Source organism: Protopterus annectens, chromosome 4.part1, assembly GCF_019279795.1.
Source record: "Protopterus annectens isolate FY-2018-M chromosome 4.part1, PAN1.0, whole genome shotgun sequence".
NCBI classification, from domain to species: domain Eukaryota; kingdom Metazoa; phylum Chordata; order Ceratodontiformes; family Protopteridae; genus Protopterus; species Protopterus annectens.
The window spans coordinates 543,468,640-543,495,519 of NC_056734.1; the positions used below are offsets into that span (position 1 = coordinate 543,468,640).

The window sequence follows — 26,880 nt, forward strand, 5'->3', positions numbered from 1 at the left end:
CGTCACAGAAGAAAAAGAAGGCACACTGATGGGGACAGGGAGAGCAAGAAGCGTAGGAATGAGGAGCAAGCCTCCTCTTCTAGTCCCAAGATTCTCAGACGAAGAGTTGACCTTGACTTCTGTACTAAGACTTAATTTCCACAACTTGAAACTATTGTTTCAGCTATATCAGAATGCAGAGGATGAACCAATGATGATGACAAGCATTGTCTTGACTGTGAGATGTTGTGCATTGTTCCATGTGCGTGACTTTGCAGGTAATGTAAAGGTGTCTGTAACCAACACACCTTTCTATGGTTCCTCCCTCTTGGGACCAGCAGTTACAAGTAAGTTAGTTTGAGCAGGATACAAAAATGCTATCTGCCATGGGAGTCAGATTTGAGAATCCTCAACATTTTTGTAACAGGAATCAGAAGGGTTCTATTCCTTGTGGTTGAAAAGATCCCAGAGTCTACCCTTTTTCTTCCCTTCAGACAGTGGCAGCCATAACTGAGTTGCCCCCTTCATTGGATGCTGCCCATGAGTTAAGAAGAGGTCTGCAAATCCAGGAGTGGGAACCCTTTCAAGTAAGGCTAAACCAGCACTCCTGAATGCTTCCATGACTGCCCATCTTTGGATGCATTTGGGGGGACAGCTGTCTTGGCATCTTGTCCTGTAGTTTGCAATCATACAGGACAGTTTGGTTCAAGATACCATATCCAGTGGCTATTCCCTATCCTTTTCCCAGAAACTATGTCCGATAAAGTTCCGTTACCAGGTATCCCACCCCAAGAAAGGACGGTGGGGTTTGTGAGACTTTGCTTTCCTACTTTAGATGTGATCCATCCAGGAGGGTTCCACCAGAGAAGCTCAGGAATTTATTTGATTCATTTTGGTTCTAAAGAAAAACAGAGACCTTTGGTCAGTACTGGATCTCATTGACCATCTCAGTTCAGTATGGTCATATTTCTGAAGGCAGATGATTGGATGTCTTCGGTAGACCTTCAGAACATCTACCTCAGCATAAAGGTTACAAAGGACTCCAGGACATCTACCTCAATATAAAGGTTACAAAGGACTCCAGGAAGTGTATATGCTTTCAAGTTTGAGCCAGTCACTTTTATGTTCAGACCCCTGTTCACACACACCATTTACCCCCTGGTTGTTTACCAAGTACATGGTGGGATCCATGTTTTCCCCACCTGAGTAATTGACTCTTCACTGCAACAACCAGAGAATCTTTAATAGAAGCTAGAGATTACATGTACAACTTTGCTATAGTTGGGCATTAATATCAGTTACCAGAAATCACATCTTTAACCTTCTCAGCAAATTTTCTTCATCAGATGCCATCTAGACGCAGTATCTTGCAGAGCATCTCTCACAGTGGAACATCTGCTCTCTCTGTGAAACTTTGTACAACCGGCAAAATCCCTCTGCTCTCCTGGTACTGAAAATCGTAGGTTTGATGGCAGCAGCAATTGTAGTGATCTGCTATGCCAAATGCCAGTTGAGGATACTATTCACATAGTCATCTCAACTAATAGATTCTCCAGCAGATAGAATTCTGATAATACAGATTTGCAAGATTCACTTAAATTGGTGGTGGACTTCACCTTTCTTGCAGATGGGAAAATGATTTATTTCACACACTCCATTAGTGTTTGTGATCATAGATGCCTCCCCTGTAGGTGATGAGGTATTTTAAGGGGAGGGTTGTCCAAAGTCATTGGAGCCAAATGGTGGTCAATCTTCACATCAGTATTCTCGAGATGAAAGTAGTCGTCCTAGTAGTACAGGAATTTCAGGATCTCTCTCCTCCAGATGTGATAGAAGTTCAGTCAGACGATATGCAAGTGGTATGGTACATCTACAAATGTGGAAAACCAAAACCTATCCCCCTTTGAAGAAGCCATAAGTGTGTGACAGTTGGCTGTAGATTCAGATCGCTTTCTGATAACGAGCTACATTCCAGGGAAAACCAACTGGCTAGCGGACAGACATACTCAGCAGGCCTATCCTGTTACCTCAGGAGTGTTCCCTAAATCAAGCAGTAGCTCAAGAGCTATTCGGTCATTGGGGTCTGCCTTACTGCAGTTTGTTTGCTTCAACCTGGAGCACAAAGTGCAGGAGCTACTTTGTCCTAGCTCCATCTCAGGGACAGACACCCAGGGATACTGCAGTGTGCCAGTGGCCCTGTGGTCTACTCTACACATTCCCTTCTTTGCTCGTCATAACCAAATTCCTACAGAAGGCATCTATCTGAAAATTGCAAGTGATCCTCATTGCTCCATTCTGTCCCTGAAGACTCCTATTTGGCTTTTAGATCCACATCTGGATTTTCTCCCTCACCCTTCCAGTCAACCTCATCTAGACCTTCACAGCCTCAAATTAACTTCATGGTTTCTCCATTTCCATTAATCGTTAGACATTCTTCTTTTGTAAAGAAGGCAGTATGTATACTTTCTACTTCTCAGAAGTCGTCCACTCAAAATATTTAGAGCAAATGGAAAAGTTCTCTGGGCCTTTAGCCAAGGTTTTGGACCCATATACCATACCCATAACGGATCTCCTTCCTTTTCTGTCTTCCCTTTGAGTAGGATCTAGTTATTCTATTGTTAAGGTACAATTGGCTACTGTCTAACTACCATCAAGGTTTTCAAAGCAGTAACTTTTCGTAAGCTGTGCAAAGCATTTTCTCAAAGAAGTCTTCCTCCTTCTCTCTCCTGTTAAGAGCTCCATTTCTCCCTGTGTTTTGAATTTGGTCCTGGAAGCTGTAAACAAATTTCTAGTTGAACCAGCTTTATCTGCAGTCTTCAAGTATTTACGTTGAAAAACAATATTTCTGATGATGTAAATCTTCATTCATTCCTTACCAATAGGACTTCAGTTCCATCCTCAGAACCGACACGTCCAGTACCAAAGCTCGCACCAGCCAAAAACTCTCACCTACCCACAGTGCCCCTCTCATAGTCTCTTCAGATCTCGTTTGCCGCTTTCCTCGTCAGACGTGCCAAGCCTTCTCTCAAGCTAAGTGTAGCTTTTTTGTGGTTATTTCTAGTTTTTATTGTTTATTAGCCAGTTTTTCTCATCTAAGGTTATTTTTGATTTCTACTTTCTTATTTCCTGACTAAAACCTACCCACTGCCTTGGTAGTTCTTTCATACCATCATTGGTGGTACTCCTTCCCTACCTTAGTAGGCCCTTCTCTTACCTTTTTTGGTATTTCTTAGTACGATTGTTGGTACTCTTTCTTAGCGATCTGTACAAAAAAAAAGAGCTTTCATTATCCTTTATCTCTTCTTGGTAGATATAGTTTATTGTGTGGTAGTACCAGTTTGTTATAATGTCGGATAAGGCCAAGCTTGGGTTCAAGCAGTATGATAAGCGGGGCCATATGATTTCCAACTTTGACAGTCATGCCCGGTGTGTTTATTGTGTCGGCATTGGCCACATTAACGTTTCTTGTGACATTTCTTCTAGCTTCAGCAACCGTATGTTGGCTGAAAGCAAGAACAAGCTTATTCTAAAGGGTATGCTGAAATCGCCCTTCCCGGAGGCTCTTTCTGGGATGGAGGTCTCACTACCTCCTAAGCATAAGGATGTAAAAAAGCATAAGGAGAAACTGAGGCTTTCGGTTCCGACATCCCCATCCTCCTTGGAACCGAGTCGACACCGGGCTTCTCCCGCACCGTCTGCGCAGACAGCTTCGGCACCACGGTCCCCTGTCTTCTCCCTCTGTGCCATCCTTGATTCTCACTCAGACTCCTATCACTGTACCAGCTTCGGCACCATCCCCCCTCAGTGCCGACCTTGTTTATGACACAGGCTCCAACCACAGTACCTGCATCGGCACCATCCCTGGCCACTGTGCCGATGACTTACACGGCTCCACTACTAATGACAACTGGGAGCCACCCCAGAAGAAATTTTGCAAGAGGAAGCATCTGGATTCCCCTGAGGAATCCATCACGAAGACATTGATTGTGATGAGGGAGAAAGAGTCCCCACGGTCTCCCCCAGAAGATGTCTCATTTGGAGACATTCTCGATGTCTTTAAGCAGAGGGGAGACTGGAAGCCCTCCAACCCTTTGGGGAGGAATCTGTGTTCTTGCAGGCTTTCCGTGCTTGACCATCTACTTCTTGGGTGCTCCCACTTGCGGGTGAGCTCATTAGACTTATTGTGCAGCGTGCCTGGAAGGCCCCGGAGTCCAGATAAAATTTTGTCCACCCCTGAAGACCAACCCAACTGGTCCAAACATGATTCCATGGTTGTGGCAGCGGCCACCAAGCAAGAACTGGCAGAAGATAGTTCCACTGTTCATACCCTGAACAGAGTGTCTCGGGCTGTGGACAGACTGGGGAAGCGCACCTATGCTTCAGCGACCTTTGCCATTCAGTCACTGAATTACCTGGCACACTTTACTCGCCTCCAAAGAAACCTAATCTCAAAAATGTCTGCCTCTTTGGTGGGGATACTGCCTGTGGAGGTGCATGATGTTGCCTCTTAGCTAGCTACCCTGGAATCCATCTCAAACTCCTCGATGCTCTTAATTTCTCACACTACCGAGAGGGCAGCTCGAGCAGCCACATCTGGCATAGTCATGAGACGGCATGCTTGAATGCGTTTGTGTGACTTTGCTGACCCTTTTAAATTTTCCTTTGTCAATGTGCTTGTTGATGAATCTTCTGTTTTTGGTCCCAAAGTAAGAGAGACAGTATCACATCGTGAGAAAGACAGAAAGACCTTGTCTGCTGTGGGCATATGTATTTCCAACCGCCAGAGAATCCTACTCCAGGAATCAGAGGGGCGGAAAATTGTGGTTCAGTATGTCCGAAGTATCTTTTTGTGGCACTTATGATGAGCAATCCCCCCAGAGCAGAGGGGGCAACTCACCCGGAAGATGCCCTTTTCAGGACAGAGGGGGTCGGCGCAGCCAGGAAGCTAGAGATTCCTTCTCTGGCCGACCCTTCCAGCGCTCATGATCAGTGGCCCGGTCGCTTTCCTCTGGAAGCAGTCGGGGTCGATTTTCTGTGCACCTACAGGCCTGGCAACTCATAGCAATGGATGCGTGGGTGCAGAGAATAATATCCAGAGGCTATCATATCCCAATCAACCTTACTCCCAGACCCGTAAAACGAATCACTGATGTTCCACCCGGTCAGAGGGAGGTTGCAGCCTTAGAAATCGAAAAGCTAATACGAAAGTCATCCAACCAGTCCCAGCAGACCAAAGAGGATCCGGGTTTTACTTGAGGTTATTTTTAGTGCCAAAAAAGACAGGACTGGAGACCAATCCTGGATGTCAGCTTACTAAACATATTCATCAAACCTCAAAAATTCCAGATGGTCACGTTACAGTCCATTCTCCTCTTTCTGGGGAAGGACAACTGGATGTGCTCTATAGACCTCCAGGACACGTATTAACACTTAAAGATGGGCAAACGCTCCCAAAGATTTCTCCACTTCCAGCTGGGAACCAATCATTATCAGTTCAGGGTACTGCCCTTTGCTCTCTCGACAGCCCCCAGAGTGTTCACCAAATGTATGGCATTCCTAGTAGCTCATCTCCGACTACAAGGATTCCAGGTGTTTCCATATCTAGACGATTGGCTCCTTACTGCCACTAAAAGCAGTCAAAAAAGCCAGCGTACTTAAGCGAAAATCAAATCAAAAAGATTTTATTGTAGAGCCATGTAAGAGTGAAAAATCACCCTACATATATAAATCAAACCGGTTTCGGCTCCCAGGAGCCTTCTTCAGTGATATACCAAAAATACAATAAAGAATCAGAGTATCAGAATACAATCATTTAAATACTCATAGGCTAATCACATTAGCCAATCACAACCTCACATAAATAGTCATTATTACAATTGATCATTAAGGCCAGGTGGAAACAAAGCCCCCAAGTTTTATGATCCATTTTCTCCTTGGAACTTAACAATTCAAGCCAATGTTTCTTATTCAAACATTTGCCCCTTTATACAATCTATTGTGACAAATTTGAAAGATGCTGATGTGTGTTTGAGGCAATGTTTATATAGTGCATTGTTGATGCTTATTTTTGATATCACTCAAATGCTCACAAATTCTAAGCCGGAAGGGCCTAGAGGTCTTGCACATAGAAAGCGGAGCAATTGCAGGTCACCAAATAGATGACCCACTCAGTATGACAATTGCCCCAAAAATTAATGTCAAACACGACAGATGTGTTCTTACTACTAAATTCTTTGGTGCGTAAATATGAACACAAAGGAACAATGTCCACAAGACATGCATCCCACAATAGGTTTACCCATAATCGACCATTGAGTGAGGGTAGAAGAATCAGAGCCTACTCTTATAATGACTGAGTTTGGAACCCATGGTTTGTCCCTCTTAAATGAAAAGGAACATCTATCAGGAAGCAAAAGATTAAGTTTAGAATCAGCTTTCAGAACATTCCAATGTCTCTGTATGATGTTTTTTAAAGCCCTGTATATTACCCATATGTAGTCACCAGACGCAAGGGTTGGGGCCTAATATTATTGTCCTTCTCTATAATGATAACAAATCATGCCTATCAATATTGGACACAGATCTTTTGGCTGAATGAACTATACCTGGGCGATACCCCCTCCTAATGAATCTATTGGTCAGATCCTCCTGGGCATCAGAAAAGGATTGCTGGCTGGAACAGATCCTCCTGGCTCGAAGAAATTGTGATTTAGGTATATTTTGGATGACATGTTGTGGGTGGAAGCTGGTAGCATGTAACAATGAATTAAATTCTGGAAATGTAAGTGATATAATCAGGGATTATAGGTACAAAGTGAAAATATCTGGCTAAAGGGGTTCTGAATGCAAACTGATGCAATGCTTAACAGAAAGTGCGAACATTTAAATACTCGTCTTTTTGTTTTTCCATGTCTACCCAATGCTGTTTAAACAATACCGATTATTTATTTACCAATCTATTAACACTTAAAGATGGGCAAACGCTCCCAAAGATTTCTCCACTTCCAGCTGGGAACCAATCATTATCAGTTCAGGGTACTGCCCTTTGCTCTCTCGACAGCCCCCAGAGTGTTCACCAAATGTATGGCATTCCTAGTAGCTCATCTCCGACTACAAGGATTCCAGGTGTTTCCATATCTAGACGATTGGCTCCTTACTGCCACTACCAGGAATCTTCTCGGTCTCTTTTACACTCAAGGCCTTGCTCTTCGCCTAGGTATTATGATCAACATGGACAAAATCACACGTCTCCAAGAAGAGCACTGGAATTCATTGGAGCGATCTTCGACACAACGTTCTGTCAAGCTTCCTTTCCTCCTCACAGGCTTTCAAAAATAAGAAACCATATTCAAGTCCTCCTCCCGCAGACATTTGTACCAGCACGCCTTGTACTACAACTGTTGAGCTCTATGGCAGCAACCATTACCTTAGTACCACTGGAGAGGTTGCACATGAGACTATTACATTGGCTCCTTTCATCTCGGTGGTCATTCTTAACCCACCCACTCGACCACATGATATGCCTTACAAACCTTTGCAAGAATGAAATGCTTTGGTGGATGAAGCCAGAAACAAATCTTTGGTGTTGACCGTTCTGTCTTCCCCAGCCCAGGGCCATGGTGACCACGGATGCTTTCCTGTGGGGGGGGCATTTCCAGGGGAAAGATGGTCCAAGGCACCTGGTCCCCCATTGAGGCCAATTTGCACATAAATGTCCTGGAATTGAGGGCAGTTCATTTAGCATTGCAAGCGTTCCACACGTCCCTTCCTTCTGGGACCATTGCAATTCAATCGGACGTGTCAGTCATCTGGTACATCAACAAACAAGACGGAACCAGGTCTTACCCTTTCTGTCGGGAAGCCATAAGCATTTGGCATTGGGAGATGGCTTCCAACCTCTTTCTCATGGCAACGCACATTCCCAGGAGTTCCAGTCTTATTGCAGACAATCTGAGCAGGAACATTTTGATGCCTCACGAGTGGTCCCTCAATCCGATAATAGCTCCTCAAATCTTCCGCCGCTGGGGCAGGCCTTGCTGCAACCTGTTTGCTTCACCCCTAAACAACAAATGCAGAAGCTACTTTGCCCTGATCCCCCATCAGGGGGAGTCACTGAGGGATACTTTGATGCACAATTGGACCCCGGGTCGACTGAATGCCTTTCCCCCATTTCCCCTCATCCCGACATTTTTGCAGAAAGCTCAAAGGTTGGAAAGCAAAGTGATCCTCATTGCCCCTTATTGGCTCCATCAAGTCTGGTTCCCATTCCTGTGGCCTCATCTGATTCACAGCTGGTGGATCCTCGATCAGTCCCAAAGACTGCTGTCTCATCCTCAGGGATTGATCTACCGCAGTCTCCACAGCCTCAAGCTCACAGCTTGGTTTCTCCACTTCCGATGATTGCCAAGGATACCTGATATTTCATCCCCTGTTCGTGAGATCCTTCTGGCTTCACACAAACCTTTCCACCAGAAAAAATGTATTCCAATAAGTGGATTAGATTCTCTGGATGGGCCAAGGAACATAACACAGACCCCTTTTCCATGCCTATTGAGAAGATCCTACAATACCCCACTGCCCATGTTGCACGCAGGAGTTTCAGCATTGGCAATTACAGTGTATTTAGCAGCTATGCCAAACTTTCGTAATGGAATTGACAATTCATCTGTTATGTCACACCGACTGCAAAACCTTCATGAAAGGAGTATTACACGTTAAACCTCCTGTCAAGCTTCTATAGAGCCATGGGACTTTACTTTGGTGTTTCAGTCGTTAATGTGTCCTCCCATCAAGCCTTCTAATTCCTGTGATATAAAATTTTTGTCTTGGAAAATTCCAATTCTAGTAGCCCTTACCTCAGCGAGAAGAGTATACGAGCTGCAGGCCTTGAGTGTCGAGAGACCATACTTGATTTTTCATAGGGAAAGAGTTTTTCTATGTACTGACTCCTCCTGTTTTTGCCCAAGGTCATTTCTGTTTTTTCCATTAACCAATCTATTGGCCCTACCGCTTTTCTTTTCCCACCATTCAGATAGAGAGGAATACCTTCTGCATACCCTTGATTTTCATAGGCAACTTTGTTTCTGTTTGGACAGAACTAAATCTTTCAGGGAAACTGATCAATTGTTTGTGGCCTTTGCTGGACCCAGAATGGGTAAGCCTGTTTCCAAAATGGCTTTATCTTCTTGGCTCAGAAATGCCATTACTTTCATCTGTCATCAAAACAAAGTGTCCTTGCCTTCCAAAGTAAAGGCTCACTCTACTAGATTGATAGATACCTCAGTGACCTTCCATTCCAGAGCCTCTATGGATATCTGCGCAGCAGCCACTTGGGCAAGACCTCTTAGCTTTATCAGTCATTACAAATTGGATTTGGCCTCCAGGGGATGAGCATCTTTTGGTTCTGTGGTGCTCAGGAATGTCCTTCCTTAGGGCCACCCAGGACTCAAGTAGCTGGGGACTCTGTCCTATCAATAAGGAATGAATGAAGATTTACAACATCAGATAAATAAGTCGTGTCTTACCATAATGTTCCGTCTGTGTTGTAGATCTTCATTCATTCATTACTTCTTGCCCTCCTTCCCCCTGGTGGACTTTAAGATCTCCTTGTTAGTTAAGGTACCTGCTCAGACAGAGCCTCCTACTTCCTGTAGTATTATTTCTGTGTTATACAGGCGGGCAAACGTGATCTGAAGAGACTATGAGAGGGGCATTGTGGGTAGGTCTTAGCTGAGAGTTTTTGGCTGGCTTGCACTTGGTACTGGCCGTGTCAGTTCCGAAGAGGGAACCGAAGTCCTATCAGTAATGAATGAATGAATAAAGATCTACAACACCGATGGAACATTATAGTAAGACATAACTTCTTTTTTTTAGTGAATAGTACATAAGAGAATATCAGAGATAAACACCTAGTCATTTTCTCTACGTTATCTTCCCTTCCATAAAGACTGATTAATTCTAAGAACTAATCCCTCCTTAATTCCTAAGGTGGCTTCCAAAAATGCAATAATTAGTCCATTAACCTGCCCATGTTCTTCAAAAATGTTCGATCACAGGAGAGTAATTTCTACATAACTCAGATGTCTGAGCTAACTCAGATTTTATGTACACAGTAGTAAGTCATTCAGAAGCGACCTCCAGCTGTTTGTATCCTTTGCCCCTAACCAACTGGGATCAAAAGTTATGAAGCTAATTCTGTCCAGATGGCTGTCAGATTGCTTTTTATTTGTTTACTCTTCCATTAATAAACCTTTTATCAAGCTAGTTCTGTCAAGATGGCTGTCAGATTGCTTTTCGTTTGTTTACTCTTCCATTAATAAACCTTTCCCTTCAAAACCAAAGGCCAATTCCACAATGTCTATGGCCATTTTTTTGTAGTTTGGCAGGAACTCCTGCATTAATAATTTTGATGCAGCAGACAATTTACCCATGTTTTACACCTTTTCTAAACATTACAAACTGGTTTTCATTTAAAGGACCCAAGCAACCTTTCATGCTTTCGTTCAGAGAGGTGTCCTTTTGTGATTGTTTCCAGGACCAAAGTAACTTTGGATTCTGTCTCAACACTCTGGACTAATGAAAACAAGTCCATATCCTCTATACCCTTTATTAATCCAAAGTAAAACATAATATTTTATTTTCTTTAATCCTAGTTTTCAACCACTTTGTTACTCAGACATGTATGGTATTGCACTTTACAACTAATTTACTTCAGCTCTAATTACACTAATTGCAAGCCTGTCTCACTGTTAATATCTTATCAGCAGATATACACAAACTCAGTAGTCTATTATCCTGTAGTTCCAGCATGCACTCACTCTTTATATTTTGTACAGTTCATCTAGTTCTTCTCTGAGTTCTACTTTATCCAACTACAGTGAGTAAACCACTATCTACCCCACACCGGCACCCTAGATATTTCCAGAAAAATCTCCCATACTCTATTAATGTCAAGTTATCTGTCCTGTGCATTTCTTGGCGCAAAAAACAATCACAATAAGCTTAACAAAATTAGTGCTTTTTTTTTTTTTTTCAAAGTCCCCCAAGTACTTGCCATTACAGAATTGTGCTATGAGTCAATTGTCACACCAATACTCTTTTATAAGAAAACGTCTCATTAATCTACCTCATCTAGAACTCCTCCTTTTCGCTGATGACATGATTATTTATGGATCCAATCATTCTAATGACATCATCCAGAATCAACTTCAAGCTGACTTTCTACAACTAAGCAATAAATTGGCTTTGTTCTTTAAAAAAAAATAAATAAATACTACTCTGCAAGTCCATGCTGTTTGGTACAGAAAGCTCACTAAAGCCACTAGCTCTTTCTGTAGCAAACACCAAGACAACAACCTGTTTGAATCCCCTACATCATTTATATTCCTTGGCATTTGACTTGACCAAGCCCTCAACTTCCGAGACAATATCTATAAAGTAAGAATCAACAAGCCCCTCTTCTGGGCCCAAAAGATGTCTCATTTACTTATCATCTGCTAGAGCAGTCGTAGGCAAAGGTGTCCTGCTTGCAGAATTAGAAAATGGCATACCCTTATTTTCCGCTGTCTTACATAAAATACTACCACCTTAAATCTGTTTCTAGTAAAGTCTAGCATTTCATCACAAACTTCCCTTTGTATGAATGTCACTGCATTTCCTTGGAAAAGACAAATTATCTTCTCATTCAAGGTAGAGCCAACCACCTCCTTGGCTCCCCTCCCTTCCCTTGAAACTCCTATGCCAAGACACACCTTTGCCCCCAACTGTGAGACTAGATGCATCCACCTAAGAATCCAATCCACTAATGGCCCTACTGTCATAACTATTTCCACTAAATTTAATTCCACAGACCACTGTTTTTGTCCTTGTCATTAAACTCTGGTATTTTGTCACCTGTTCTTACTGAACTCAGTGACTACAAACTGTTCAGATGTCATTTTAAGCAGTACTTAACTGAAAAATAGTAGTGCACATAAACTGATGGTTTCCTATTGACGGAACAAAAGTGCTAAAAGTAAAACTTTTGGATCCATTTCTGGCTTCTTTACTAATTTACGAGTTTATTTGGACTTGTGCTCTACCTGTTTAAATAGTAGTGCACATGTTAGAACACAGTCCATGCACCTGAGTCCCGTTGTGCTGTCACATTCATCTCAGAAAACCTTGGCTGCTTAATCTCCTAACCACTCCAGCTTATAAACTCGTATCCGCTGCTTCCACATCTGCCCTATCCATTCTCTACTCGTATCTGCTGCTTCCACATCTGCCCTTTCCATTCTCTACTCTCTATATTTAATGTTCACTTCTCCTGTTATTGGCTCTTCTGTTGCAGCTCTTGGTATTCTATAAGTTTTACTATATTCACTACTAAAATTTTCCTCCATACTTGTATGTACTATGTCCATTATTCTGGTTGGACCACATTTACCTAACCTATAATTTATGCATTGCATACTCCTGATACTGCAGTGGTGGTGCTGCGGTAGCATTGTCGCCTCACAGTTAGACGTTGCCCGTTCAATTCTCAGAACGTCTTCTGTGTAGCGACATGCGTGAATGGGCGTTCCTTCGTATGAAGGTTGTGCGTAAGGCCTGGCAAGCCAGTACGTAAAAATCTACTGCCAATCATTAGCGGACCGGAGTTCCGCTGTGGCGACCCCTAACCGGGAAAAGCCGAAAGACACAAACATACTCCTGATACTACTACTACTATTTAAAACTTCTTGTAAATATATGTATATTTTTTACATCTGTGTAATGTTACTATAGTATATATTTTTGTTGTACCTTTAATGTTACTATGTATGTAATATGGGCTGAGCCCGCAAATGGTGAAATCTGATTGTTGTTCTACCCTGGTAAATAGTTATGTGCTTACCATAACACCGGATCCTTTTCATCCAAGTCTGTCCAATATGACATCCCACTTTCCTTCCCCTTAGCAAGCTGTTCTGTTCTATTACACTCAGTTAGCTATTGGTGTTTCCAAATGTATATGCCAGGCAACAGACTCGATCTGAAGGGGGAGTATACAAGGAATGAAGGGCAAATTTTACAGGATCTTGAGACACTAGAACACTAGTGAATCACCAGATCGAATCCAAGGAGCAGCTTGGTTAGCCATCAGTCGTATCATATGGGCTTGGATGAAAAGGATCCATCGTCACAGAACTTTTGTTTTTGTGTGCCTATTCTAAGGTGAAAGGGGGTTGGGAGTATTCTGAAAATGCAATGAGTGTTTTTTGTTTGAGTGTTTTTATTAAAGCAAAAAGCCTTGAGAAATGTGACCAGTTCAAATGAAGATGAGAAGAAGCAACTGCGTAAAAGATCAGCCTGCCAAACAGTGTGTGGATTTAAGCCAAAAGTTGGAAATGTACTTTCAAAAGAACTGTCATGTTTAACTGGTGGGAGTAATTGTTTTCTGTTGTAATAGCTGTTGTCCATATACAGGTATAGACGGAAAGCAAAGAGTTGCAGACGACACATTTGGATAGAAATAAGCATGTGGCAGGGGCTCAGGAAAATAATTTTCTTGGGTGGCAAAAGCCAAGGTACCTTTTTGGCTAGGCTTATATAGGCCCTAGGGCCAATAGCCTAGTACCTACCTATGAGTTTGATAAAGAAAGTATTTCAGGTTGGACATTCAGCAGAATATCAGGGACAAAGGAGAAAGTGAAATAGAATGGGAGGAAAGGCATAAATGGTAGAGTTTGATAGAAAAGGGGCTATTGGCAAGAAATAAGGATTACACTAGCATGTTTTTATATTCCACCCAAAACTGCTATTACTGAGCTTTGGAAAATTTTGAAAGAAATAATCAGCTTTCAGTTGGGAATATTTATGGGTGAGGACTAGAGCTTGATTTGCAATAGTGAGGGTGTATCAAGGGGACCTAGAAGTAGCAAATCTAACAAAAGGGTACATTTCTTAAAAGCTGTATGAACATTGTTGGTATGGAACATGTGAATTCTGTTGTAGGAACTCTGATATAATTTACATATTGTTTGCTATGGTACAGTAACTGGAATAGACTGGATAGATATTGTATTTCACAGCAGACCTCTCAACTGTACAGATTCTTGCAGGACGTCCAGATTTTTGTTGCATATTTTTGGTCAGTTTTTCATAAAATTGTGGTTTCTTGGTAAACTACCAGCAAATCTTTAAAGACTAAAGTTAGAAACTAATGACAAACATTTAAGGTTCAGACTTCCTACCCTTCAGAAAATTCATGCTAATGGAAAATCTGTTGTTCTGTCAGATTTCTAAGTTTGTAAAAATCACCCTTTCACAAATAAGTTTTTTCTTTGTAGTACAACTTTGTAATTAACTCCAGCATTTAAGCCTGGTGCATTGTAAGCGTTACATTAAACAGTATTTGCCATTGTCAAAGTTCTCTGTAGGTTTAGCTCTGCTGCCCTATCTCCATTAAAATTAGTTGGAATATGTTCCATAACAGCAAAGTAAAGCTTCGTGTGTCCCTTGTGTGAAAAAAACATGTTTAACTAAAGCATTGTCAACATTATTATTCTCTGTATAATAGTGCTCATAGATCCTTTTTTTAACTGCCTTTTGGTTTTGCCTATATAGAATGCCGTATACAATGCACACTTGCCTAAGAAACTCACAAAGGTGGAACTACTAGTAAAAAAAAAAAATCTGCACCAGCCGAATTCTATCACTAACCACATACCTCAAAAAAGGATCCTCTTAAATGTATCTACAAAAACTACAATTAGGCACTTAAAAGTCCCTCTAGTAACCCCACTGTCAAACTTCTTGTCACCTTTTTCAAGTGTAAATAAATAACATGCACTAAATATATTTTTTTATGTTTGAAATTTTAAAAGTTTATTAACAAGTGTGTATCTTTTTAAATGAGAGTTTGGAAGTGCTTTAATGTTTTTACTCAAGAATTTATTTGATCGGTTGACGCTTAATTGATAGGATTTTAAAAATGCTCTGTTGCTTAAGTTTATTTTTTTCTGAAGAAGGTCATCTAGAAAGGTTAAAAGCGCTTAACCATGGTGATTAAAGTATTTTTCTACATGACTTCTGGTGATACTTCATTTTTGGGTGATTTTTACAATTTTTGTCCATTTTGTTTCACCTGGGAGGCTGTTTATTAGTGTTTGTGAACTTTCTAAGTTTGTAAGAGCAATATTTAAAAATTGTCCCTATTTTTGGGCCCTTGCCCCACTTTTACCTATGGCTTTGACCAGATTGCTTGCTTTGAGAGGTGTGTTTCACAGCAGCACATTTATTTAATTGAAAGCTTTGACACACACCCAATAAATATTTCAGCTGATCCACAGATAAAATATAAGATGATGCAAAAGTAATGAAGTAAACATGACAGACAGCGGCAGTTAAGAGGAATTTAAGGAATGTGTAGTAGAGATTATTTGAGGTATTATGGAAGATAGAAATCCTTTCAGAAGGGATTGCTAGTGAGTTGGGTAAAATAAAAATGGAGTTTAAAATTGGTAGAAGTAAAAGAGAAGGGATATGGGAAATGAGTTATTTGGAGTATCTGACAAAGGTTAAATATTGCCGAATAATGAGGTTATCACAGAATAAGAAGAGGGGCAACAGCAGAGTGCTAAAGGGAAAATGGAATACTTAGATAACCTGCATGAGTTTAGAAAGGCTGCTGTTAAGCAACTATTTCTGATAACTGTAGAACAGAGAAAAACCTCTAGCACAAAGGACTTAAGCAACAGAATGCCTCTAAACCTAGGGGCCTATGACAAGAAAAACAGCCAGAGATACTACAGTGATATTAGAGATATTTTAGAAGTTTTATAAAAATGTGTCTGTGAAGAGGAATGTAAAAATCAGGAAAATATCAAATGGAAATATTTATGTAAGAGATAACTATGCCAAGGTTAGAGGAATATGAGTCTTGGTGTTTAATAGTTAAGAGGGGATAAGATAAAAATGTGATGTACAAGCAGTCAACAAGAAAGTCTCTAGGAACAGATGGTAATCCTTTGGAAGTTAGGAGGAAAAAAGTGATAAGACCTTAAGGTGTTTATTTAATAGTATCTTAAAAGGAGGGGAAACACCAACATCTTGGAAGAAAGCTGTGGTGGCTGTGTTACTCAGAAGGTAAGGACCCTTCAGACGCAGGTTCATACAGACCCATTTCAGTTTTAAGCGGTTATTAATACAGTAGAGAGTCGATTATCCGAACGTCCGTTATCTGAAATGTCAGTTATCAGAAACACAGCCTTCTAAAGTTTTTGGGTAGGAAAAATCAAGTCTGAATGTAAACTTTATACGCATTTGCTTGTGCATGCTTTTTCAGCGTATAGCCCGCTTGTGTGTGAAAAATATTCTTTATTGTCCACTGGAGTCACTGAATGGTTGAAAAGTGTCCCTGCATGCAGAAAACACAAGATTTCAGAAATATTTTTATCCAGTTCAATGTTATGTTTGATTATCTGAACTACCCTAGGTCCCAATTAGTTCAAATAATCCACTCTTAATTGATTATTTGAAATATCTTAAGAGAATGGCAGAGGTGTGTTGCCATAATTGATAGATATAGGTCAATATGGCTTTGTGGAGGTGAGGCAGATGTCTGACAACATTAATGGAATAACGATGATCCAAATGGAAGCAGAATATAAGAAAATGCTGCTACTCTTGATGGGTCTTGATGATGCAGAGAAGGCATTTGATGGAGTCAGGTGTGATTTTTATGAGTAAGGTAATGCAAGCATTTGCTTTTCCTGATAAGAGTAATAGGGATACTTGGGAGGATATATGAAGGGTCAGAGGCGAGGATGGTTCCTTTCTGGCAAGCTGTGTTTGAACAGAGGAACCAGGTAGGGATTTTCTTACCCCTTTGTTATTTGCTTTGTATTTAGAGCCACTTGCAAAGAAAATAAGATACTCATGATTTCAAGGATGCAACTGATTATGTTAATCAGTAAAAGCTAGCTTTATTTTCAGATCTTATTTTGTGTGTGATAAATCCAGAAACAGACATTTTGGTGTCGTGGAACATTTTGAGACTGATGTTCAAACACACTGGCATAAGGGGGTAGAAGTGCATTCTTCTCTCCCTCTGTCTGTCATAGTTCAGAACTCCTCCCACTTGCCTTTCTATAAGTGAGAAAGGGCGAATCACCTGACAAAGACCAGTACAGCCCGACAGGACACATTCAGTTTTCTTGTGCCACAGTCAGTTTACCTTTCCTTCATGGGATTCCGGCTACATGGCTCGGATAAGAAGTTCTTTTTGGGTTTTATTTTTCCCACCGTCTTTTCTGTCAGTGTTTGTATGTATGTACTGCTGCGTTGACTGTTTTTTTTTTTTTTTTTTGTTTGTTTTTTTTATTTTGTATATGCTTCTGTTTTTATTTTGATTACCACAGTAAGGTCTGTTGATTAAAAGCTTCATTTGGATGTTTTGACAGGAAAACGTACTAATATTGCATTTTTTCGCTGAGGTGATTGAGTAGAATTATAGCATTTTAAATTATCTTTTTCATTTAAATTGCAGTTTTGATGCCATTTTATATGTTAAAATTTTCTGATAAGGATTTTTCATTGTTTTATGATTTATTGACTAATACTGTTTTAGGATTTAGGCTGTAGCCATTCATTTTGTCTGAAAATAGCCATTTTTACATAATTATGGGTCTCTTGTGCATGTATTTTGTGCTTGGAGCTATATTACTGCCACTGTCATTTTATTCAGTGCTGTCGTTGGAATAGTAACCCCTGCAGAAATGTATTTCAGATTACTTTTGGAGCTATTTTATATATTAAACATTTCTGACAGGAATTTTTTTATCAGTTTGATTTCTTGTCTAGTACTGTTTTAGGCTGCATCCATTCATTTAGACTTAAACTAGTCTTCTTTTTACAAAGTCAAAAGACTTTTGTGCGTGTATTTTGTACTTTAAACTGTGTTACTTAAAGTACTGTCATTTTTTCAGTGTAGTGTTCAGAATGGGATCCCTACAGGAATAGTCTTTAGATTGCTATTTAGTGGGAGAATAGTGAGATTTGTCCATCTTCTTACTGGACTGACTGTAGAGCCAGTATTTAGTATTGAACTGCCTAGTTTCTTTTCCCCTGACCTGATGGACTTGAACCCCTTCCCCTATCTACATCTAAAAAGCAAGAATAAATAAAAAAATATGCCTCATCCTATGGCTTGTGACTTTGCAGTAGGCTTAGCTTCGGGTAGGCTATGGGGCCACTCACCTTCTTTTGCCTTTAAGTCCCCTGGGATGGTCATAGTATCACAGCTGTGCCTGACACAAGGGTCAGACACATTCTGCGGGGCTGCACAATTGCCTGTTTCAGGTATGGGAGAACCAAAGCCGTTTGATGCAGGGGTGCAGGATCTGTTTGCCAGTATTGATACTTTTCTCCCTGGGAATTCTCCCACTAGTGTAGTGTATGCTAAAAAGAGACAAAAGGCTCTCCACACAGTAAGTCAGCAGGCTTTGAATGATTTCCCACCTGAGATGGTGTCTACGGCTAGATCCTTGGGTCAGGCAGTTGGTTATGGGTGCATACCAAGGTTATAATATTGGCATTTCCGCCCAAGTCATTCTACTAAGGATCATCTTTTGTAGGGGATACTCTATCTGAGGACTCTGATTTGTCTGTCTCGGATCACTTGGTTTCCTCTGATAAACAGGTACAGAGACCCAAACAGATGTTTTCCTTTCCCTCCTTTGATCCCAGTGTTGTGAAATGCCTTCTACAAAGCTTGTTATCCTCTGTTAGAGGCTTTGCCTAAGAAATATTTAAAAAAAAATGTTAAGGTGTGCTCTGCCTGACTTTCAAGCCCTTTTATCTGCGGTCCCTATTTGCTAAGAAGAAGACCATATCTTCTTTTCACCTAGTCCCTCAAGATTAATAAGGCAAGTGAAGAGAGTCTCAGGGAAAGAAGCCAGCACAGTGCAGCAATGTAGCTTTTAAAATATTTAAGTACCGCTATTTTCTGGGGAAGTTTGTATTGAGATGCATGTACAGTTTAGATGAGTTTGCTGCATTAACTGCAGAGCGAAAGGTCTGTGTTAAAGATGTTGTTTCCAGTGTTTCTCAGGTGTCAAAACATGCTCTAATAAATGCTTTGGAGGGGACTGATACTATTTCCAGAAGTGCAGCATCGTCATTGGTGATTAAGGAGGTATGCTAAGTTGCGCACTCAGAATTTTTCTGAAGAATTAAAATGATGAGATATGAATGCTCCTCTTCAGTCTGTTTGGTACAGCAGCTAATCAGATCCTTAAACACTGGGTGGCAGAGGTAAATGGATGCAAGGCATATCAAAAAGGTTTCATATTCCCCAGTTCTCCTCCAAGCCAGATAATTTCAGCAGCATAACTAGAAGAGGTACCAGCCAAAGACCAAGGCAATAAAAGGAAATGGTGGACGACATCACAGCCAAGCCTAATAAGAAGGGTTCCTTTCCTAAAAAGGATAGCCCCACTGCCTGCTTATGACTGTGCTGAGATTTGGTGTCCATCTTTATAAAGTCCCCATTGGATTCCTTATTTCTTAAGTTGGCTCTCAACACAGCAGCCTGGACTTCAGTGGTTTCCGACAAATGGGTGAAAACATTGTTTGCAGGGGTTTCATATGGAAATGAAAAGATTTTCCTCCTCTGTTTTGGGGGGGGGGGTGCCCCCTCATCTACCAGACTAGACTTTGTTATTCTCTGGACTTGAAGGGTCATAGAACTAATTCTCTAGTATTTTCTTGGTTCCCCAGTAAGAGCAATCCTAGATACTGGTGTGGGCCCTTTCTTTTTTTGAATACATTTGTCAAGGTCCCCAAGTTCAAGATGCTTATCCTGCAAACAGTGATTTCTCTTTTTCTGGACAACTGCTTCATTGTGACCCTGATCTTTGCAGCTGCCTTCTTCATATCCCCATTGCTCATCACTTCAGGAGGTATCCGAGATTTGTTTTACCAGATGCTTTACTCTGGTAGTGACCCACTGATGGACTCTGAGCATTCTTTATATTTGGACATCTTGCTGATCTGTGCAGTCTCTCTGTCCAGGTGTGTAGAATTGCTAGAGCAGGTCTCATCCTGACTCTCCCATTTAAGGTTTAAATTGAACCTCCTAAAGTCATGTTTGACAAGCACACAAAGACTCATCTTTCTGGGTTGCTGAGTCAACTTCAGCAAGATCCTGACTTTTCTGCCTGCACACAAGGTCCTGTCATACTAGATAGTGTTTTTGGAATGGGTCCTTGGCTTAAGAACTGGTAGTAATTTTTGGACTGGTGACATCTATTCTCATTTTATCACTGGTTGGTCTTTACATGAGAAAAATTTCAGTGCTATATCTGAAATTCTTGGATGCAGCACTTCCATTCTATGGAATCCCAGTTGCCGGTGCTGCCCCTTCATCAGACATTTCTACCTCCCTCCAACCCGCCGCCATGGTGCTTTGGTGTGTTTATGCCAGAGTGTGGTTATTTTTGTTCCTCCTAGCATTATTCTCTCAAGGCTGAGACTTTCTCTCTCTCTCTGAAGTCTTGAAAGCTCTGAAGGGCTTGGTACCCAAACTTGTCTTTTTAGTCAGCTCAGATCGAGCTGCCAGACAGTTTGGGTGAATGGAAGGTGCCCTAAATCTTTGGAAACTGGACAGCTGTTGTATGTTTGACAGCATATGACCCAGATATCTAGGACTGCTGCAGCAGTGATCATTCGAACATCTACTGTTATGGGAAGTTTACTTATACAACTTTACTTTATCCCTTCTAATGATACTGGCCAGCTGCAGTTACCATAGACTTCCTCACACATTGAATCTGCTGACATAGTGTCAGAGGTGACTGGTGCACCCCATTTGTAGACTTCATTTGGCAGACCGGATGATTTAATCTTGACTCTCTTTAGGTACTTGTCATGAGGATGTGCAGCAAGTGTTAAAGGAGGCCAGAAACCTGCTTTTAGAAAATCTTATGTGTAAAAAAAGGGTAAGGTACCTAAAAGGAAACTGGCAGCCTATTGTTGTTAATTGCCCTCTGGTGTTAAAATTTTGGTGTCAGCTACTTCAAGGTGGCTTAGTGTAATCATCCATTAGGGGACATTTAGTGCTCATCTCTGCTCATCTGTCAATGGATCTCCCTTTCTTTCCTCCTTTTTGGTAAAACAGAAGTATCAAAGATGAGACCCCCCCCCCCCAAAAGCACATATGTCCTTCATGGAACATCAACTGGGCTTATTTATTTATTTATTTATTTCAAATTGACTTTACCACCTTTTGAACTGGTAGCTTACAGTGGTCATGGGTTCGTATTGAGTAAAACTATTTTGCTTATTTCTCTGAAATCTGCAAGGTGAGTTTTCAGAGCTACAAGCTCTGATGGTGGGGAAATTTTTCCTGATTTCCTAAAAGTTGTGTTTAGCAATTATCCTTTTGATTTTTTTATAAGAAAATTGGTTTCAGTCTTCACTGTCTTCCAGTCTTTTTATTTCCTTATGTTCTTTCCGAAACCTCAGTAATAGGGAAAACATTACTTTATTCCTTGGATATGCATAGGCAACTCTGGTACACTACCTTGACAGAACAAAGCCTTTTAGGAAGGCTGAAAAACTTTATTTCCTTTGTTTGGAGCAAAGAAAGGTCAGCTTGTCTGTAAGCAATTAATTGCACGTGGGTTGCCCTCTGGTATTATTTTTTTTTTATACCCACCAGGACAAGATGAATCCAGGCAAGGTAAAGTCACTTTTCACGAAGGCCTTTTCCTCATCAGTGATATTTGGGAAAGGAGTGGACTAAAAGTATTTTAGCAGCAGAAACTTGATTCTCCATCTTTACCTTCACCAAGCGCTACAAACTGGATGCTTTTCTAGATCCAGTGCAGGCTTCGCAAGTACAGTACTTCAGGTGCTCCCTGACCGTTATCCTAGCTCCTCCCTGGTTGGGTAAGCTTTGAAAATCTACCCATGTACCAGTAAGGCATTGTTTGTTTAATGTAGTACAGTTGTGCATGTTCCACTTAACCTGTAACAGTAGATGTTTGCAGAGCACACTGCCTTACTTGGCAGCAACCTCCCACCACCACCTTTTGTTGGCTGTATATAGATGCTGGTTGAAATTTCTTTTTTTTTTTTTTTTTTTTTTTTTTTTTTTTATTATTATTATTATTATTAGCAGTAAATTTTTTTTTTTTTTTTTTGTCATGTGTGCGGTGGTTGGTATAGAAGAGTAGATGTTTACATGCAAAACTTGTGTTCTCATCTCTTCCTGTTGGACCCTAGAAAACTGGATGGGTTCTTTATGTGAGTGTGAAGGGTTATCCTGGTCCTGCCAAGTGATTGGCCCTTCCCACTCTTAGACAGACAGTGGAGGACTTCTGATCTTTGACAGACTGTCAAGAGAGATGGTAGAAAGGCACTTCTACTCCCACATCAGTAAGGTAGTGTGTTCTATGAACATATACTGTTCAGGTAAGTTGAACTTGCACAAGCGTACTTTTCAAGGCTTTTTGGGATGAAAATAAAACAAAAGTTATAGCAGTAAACTATGTACCCATGCATTCATTGGTTCAACAGTACCCATGTTTATGGGGATGTGCTAAGATGACATTTTTAAGTGTATGGATTAAAAAGGATTCTGTTATGGCAGCTAAGGATATGTGGAAATAGACTAGACAAAAGATAATATAAAACTTGAGAAACTGGAAGCTGTTTATTATGAATAGTAAGAAGCAGTGAACGTGTTTACATCCCTTGAGATTTATATACAGCTCAGTACAGGTCAGGTATATTTTTAACAACCCGAGGAGAAGCTGTGGTCATTAAGAGTTGAAGGAATTTATTTGAGGGGAAACATTGAAGGTTAACTGGGATAAGTTAATCTATCTCATAGGGCAAGGTGATTTAGGATTGCCTGATTTAAAAAGATAGTTTAAAGTTGTACGGTTAAGATTGGTTTGCATAACACAAGCAAGAAAGAGATGATGATGAAGCAGGGGGGAAATTTGAGAATGAGATTATATGATTTTGGATGCATATCCTTAAGGAGGATAACCATGTAAAATATTGTACTGACAAAGTAGAATAAACTATTCTAAAACTAAACCAGCATGGGCATGGAGAAAGGAGATTTTGTCATTGGGCATGACTGCGACATTGGGTAAAGAAAATAGGCAAGATGAGGCTGAAATCTACTGGACAAATTGGCAAAGGAACCATTGTATTGGGAGTAAATAACTACAAAGTTAAAGTAATAGAGTGGAATGAGGCCAAGCAGAAGTTTTGACTGCAGGTTAGATGCTGCTTTCCCTACCAATGATTTATATAAACTTATATGCAAAGAGATGTAGTGCTAAGTGAAAGACCAACTCTAAAGTTTTTAGTCAAGTCTAGAACATAAGCTGCTGTTAAAAAAGGGATAATTAGTAGAGCATATAATGCGGTGCATGATGACTACAACAGTAAGTCTGAAGAGGTTAAAAAAGATTGGGGAGAAAGACTAGCAAGGCAGTCTACCAAAGAACGGTGGACAGATGTGTATAGCTCCCAGGTATGCAACAGAGTCCACAGAGTTTATGATTTTTTTCATGGAAGTGTTTGCATTGGTATTTTATACCCCAAACAGACTCCAGAGAATTGTTTATCAAGTAGATAACAATTGCTGGAGGTGTGATATGAAAGAGAGAGGTAACAGGGAACATGTGTTCTGTAAGTGTACTGAGTTGGTAGATTTAAAAAATTCCCAACAAGTACTCTGTCAGAAATGCTGGATGTGCAAGTAGCTGTTACTAAGGAAATTGATGTGAGCTGATGCACAATCTCTGAATTGCCAGGAGATAGTAAGGTATAACTAATTTTTAGAAAATTGAAATCAAAATGTTAACCAACCGTAATTGAAGCACCAAATAATGTAAAGGAGATCAAAGAACTTGGATGTAGGGTCTTTGGAAAGGGAAAGAGCAAAGTACATAAAAATAAATGGAATTTGTGGGAAGAATACGTGCATAATGTTTAGGAGGAGGAATTAGGTTCCTGGAAAGGCAGGAGGTGAACAATTAAAATATTGAAGTGGATTATATTTGTTGAAAAAGAAGAAAACATGCATAATTTACAGTGAATAAGAATGTAAAATGTTAATATGGTTTGTTTCTTTTCCCTTTAATGTTTGTGTACCTGTGTCTTAAAATGACAATTTAGTAAAGATGTTTAAAAAAAAAAAAACAATAAGTCTCTGGTCAAGAGAGTATGCTAGACTTGATCCTTGTTATCTTCTGGCAAAAATCACTGGTTTATAATTTCAGCAACATAGTCTTCTAAAATAATTTACATTGGTTCTACTTTTCTGGACATATTAAGAAAGTCAGTGTTGAACTTTTAAGTAATGTTCTGAAGCCCCCTAAGTTGGGCTGCTCTTGGCAGTTATGAAAAACACTGATCTTCATTTTATGTTTTGGTATAGAGTAGTAAGTGGCATGGTTATTCCAGCAGACCCAGCTGTATATTGCTTTGTAACTGCAATGGCAAATTTCTGACAAAATTACCCAATTAGGACTAGAAAAATATGCACACAGCTGATGAATACCAAGCCATTTATTTAGTTGGTGACTGTTTAAATTCATCTGCTCCACTGTATACAACTTGCAGCTTTAATAAACCGTGTAGTGTACAAATATGTGTTAGTAAAACAAGTACTGTAAAACTTTCAATGGGAGCACAAAGAAAGCAGATGAAAATAATTGTGTTAAAGATCATCAAGCAGGGACAAAAAAAAAAAGCTTGTGTATTTTCCTTGTATAATCTTTAGATGAACAACATTCTTAGGCAAAGTAAGGGGAGCTCATGAAGAGATGAGTTATAGTTAATGCATCAACATTTCTTACAGCTTTGTGATGCTAGCTCTGTTTACTGTCACGTTTCCACTGCAAGTTAAAATCTGCAGTTTAGAAACAGCCAATTATGCCTTTACAAAAGTTGGGGGGAGGGGGGGTTAAAAGAAAATTTGCAAAATCTGCAGTTCTTTAAATGACCATCTTAGCAACTTTACCGAAATCCTTCCTTTTTATATCATGAACATTAAAAGGGGCCACCTTCGTTGTTCTAGTCCATCCTCAGTAAGATCAACATTTTGTAAGCGCTGTTGAGCACATTATTGTCCCACCTAAACAAAAGCAAACCTCATAATTTTTGAGACTCAGAAATAAAGTACTCCTGCATACACTATGGGATTATGTAGAACACAGGTTGTCACCTATGAAGCTGTTAAAATGATGCATAAAACTCAACTGCCAGTGTAACAATATGACAGTCGTGAAGAAACACTGGTTAAGTTCAATATTCTCCATTATCACCTCCCCTGATTGAGTTAAGTATTTCTGAAAGTTGTTAAAATATGTAGTTCATTCTGACGAGCTTAAGTTATGTTAAGATCTTTAATCATCCTATTTGTGGGTATGTAGAATTTAGTGATTTTGTTGCCTAAATTTGCTCAGCTGGACACTATTTGAATTTGTAGTGGTGTTTATTATATAGTTAACAGTTTTGGTCAGTGATTTTTTAATTTTGGCTGTCACTAAATGCATGCTGGTATGATTTAGAATTGCTTTCGCTGTTTGTAAGAACTTAGAAGTAATTGTCATTAATCCATAGGAATATGGCTTGAACTTGAAGTCCTCTCTAAACATATATAGTGTGCTCTGTAGTTGTCAGTAGTGATAGCAGAGCTGAAATGAGACTGAGCATCAGTGTGTTTCACAGGTCTTTTTATGACAGTAATAAGATAGTATGTACATTTGATTGTTTTCTTTAGCATCTAGATGGCTTACTAAAACAAATCAAGTTTGTTGTGGAAAAGCATATTGAACATGATGTCTTGGAGGCATGTAGTAAGACGTACAGCATCCTGTGCAGTGAGGAGTATACTATCCAAAACAGAGTTGATGTTGCACGAAGCCAGCTGATTGATGAACTGGTGGATCGTTTTGGCCACGCTGTAGAGGAACTGTTACAGGAGGTATGTACAGTGTGGCTGACATTTCTATTTTATTTTTGCTAACATTTCACATTTGCAATCAGAAGTATAAAGGCAAGCCCTTATTTAGAGAATGCAAGAGTCTGTTTGAAAACATTTTGTCAAGAAGTTAAATATAATTTCAAATGTAAAATCAGGGTCACCTCTTAATGAGTCTATTGACTAGTCTTCTACTCATCACCAGTCAAGTCTGACATTTTCTCTTGGATGATCCCACATTGCCTGCATTGTGCACCATGTATCACACACATTACATAACCACACCTGAGTTCTGACCCCCACCATTTTTTCTGTGCCACTCACGTAGTTAGGATCGCAGTCCTAGTGCACACTAGTGAATTGTTCCAAACATTTTGTAGAGAGGCATTCACATTGTGTCCCACTGGATTTCGAACCGTTGGCCAAGAGCTACACTGGCATTGTCTTTACTCTTCTAGGGAGGAGGAGCATGACATGAAGCCACACAATAACTGCCAGTGGTTCAACCCTGCCACCCTAGAATATCAGTGGGAGAACTTCCTGCCTTATCTTGCTGTCAGGAGGATGGTGACATTTGGAAAACCCTTGGGTAGGAATTGACTTGTCTAACACTGATCCGTAGTCTTCAGACATAGCACTGTCTCAAGGACTGAAGCTCTGATTATAGACCAAAGCATAGCTATTGTTGCCACAGGTCTGTAGCCTGTCCTTGACAAACAAGAGCTTGAAATTGCACCAGTCTTCCTTTTAACTGATAAGGGGCCCTGGAGAAGGTTTACCTGCAGCTCCCAGTCTAAGTGTTATGTTCTGTATTGTAGGCTCTGCCCAGCCCCTGATTGCTTGGCCAGAGACTGAGAATGTTCCATATAAAACATAAGGGTGGGATAACCCTGAACTAGATGGGGGGTACAGGGTGTACTGTACAG

At 40.4% G+C, this 26,880-nt stretch overlaps 1 protein-coding gene across 1 annotated transcript in view; it reads left to right on the plus strand.

Annotated features, from left to right (window-relative positions):
- Nucleotides 1–26,880, plus strand: part of STAG1 (stromal antigen 1) — a 2,620,144-nt gene that overhangs the window by 1,414,582 nt on the left and 1,178,682 nt on the right. Inside the window, exon 16 of the mRNA XM_044070350.1 lies at nucleotides 25,754–25,957. Within this exon, the coding sequence (XP_043926285.1) occupies nucleotides 25,754–25,957 (204 nt within the window). The remainder of the gene's footprint in view (nucleotides 1–25,753; nucleotides 25,958–26,880) is intronic.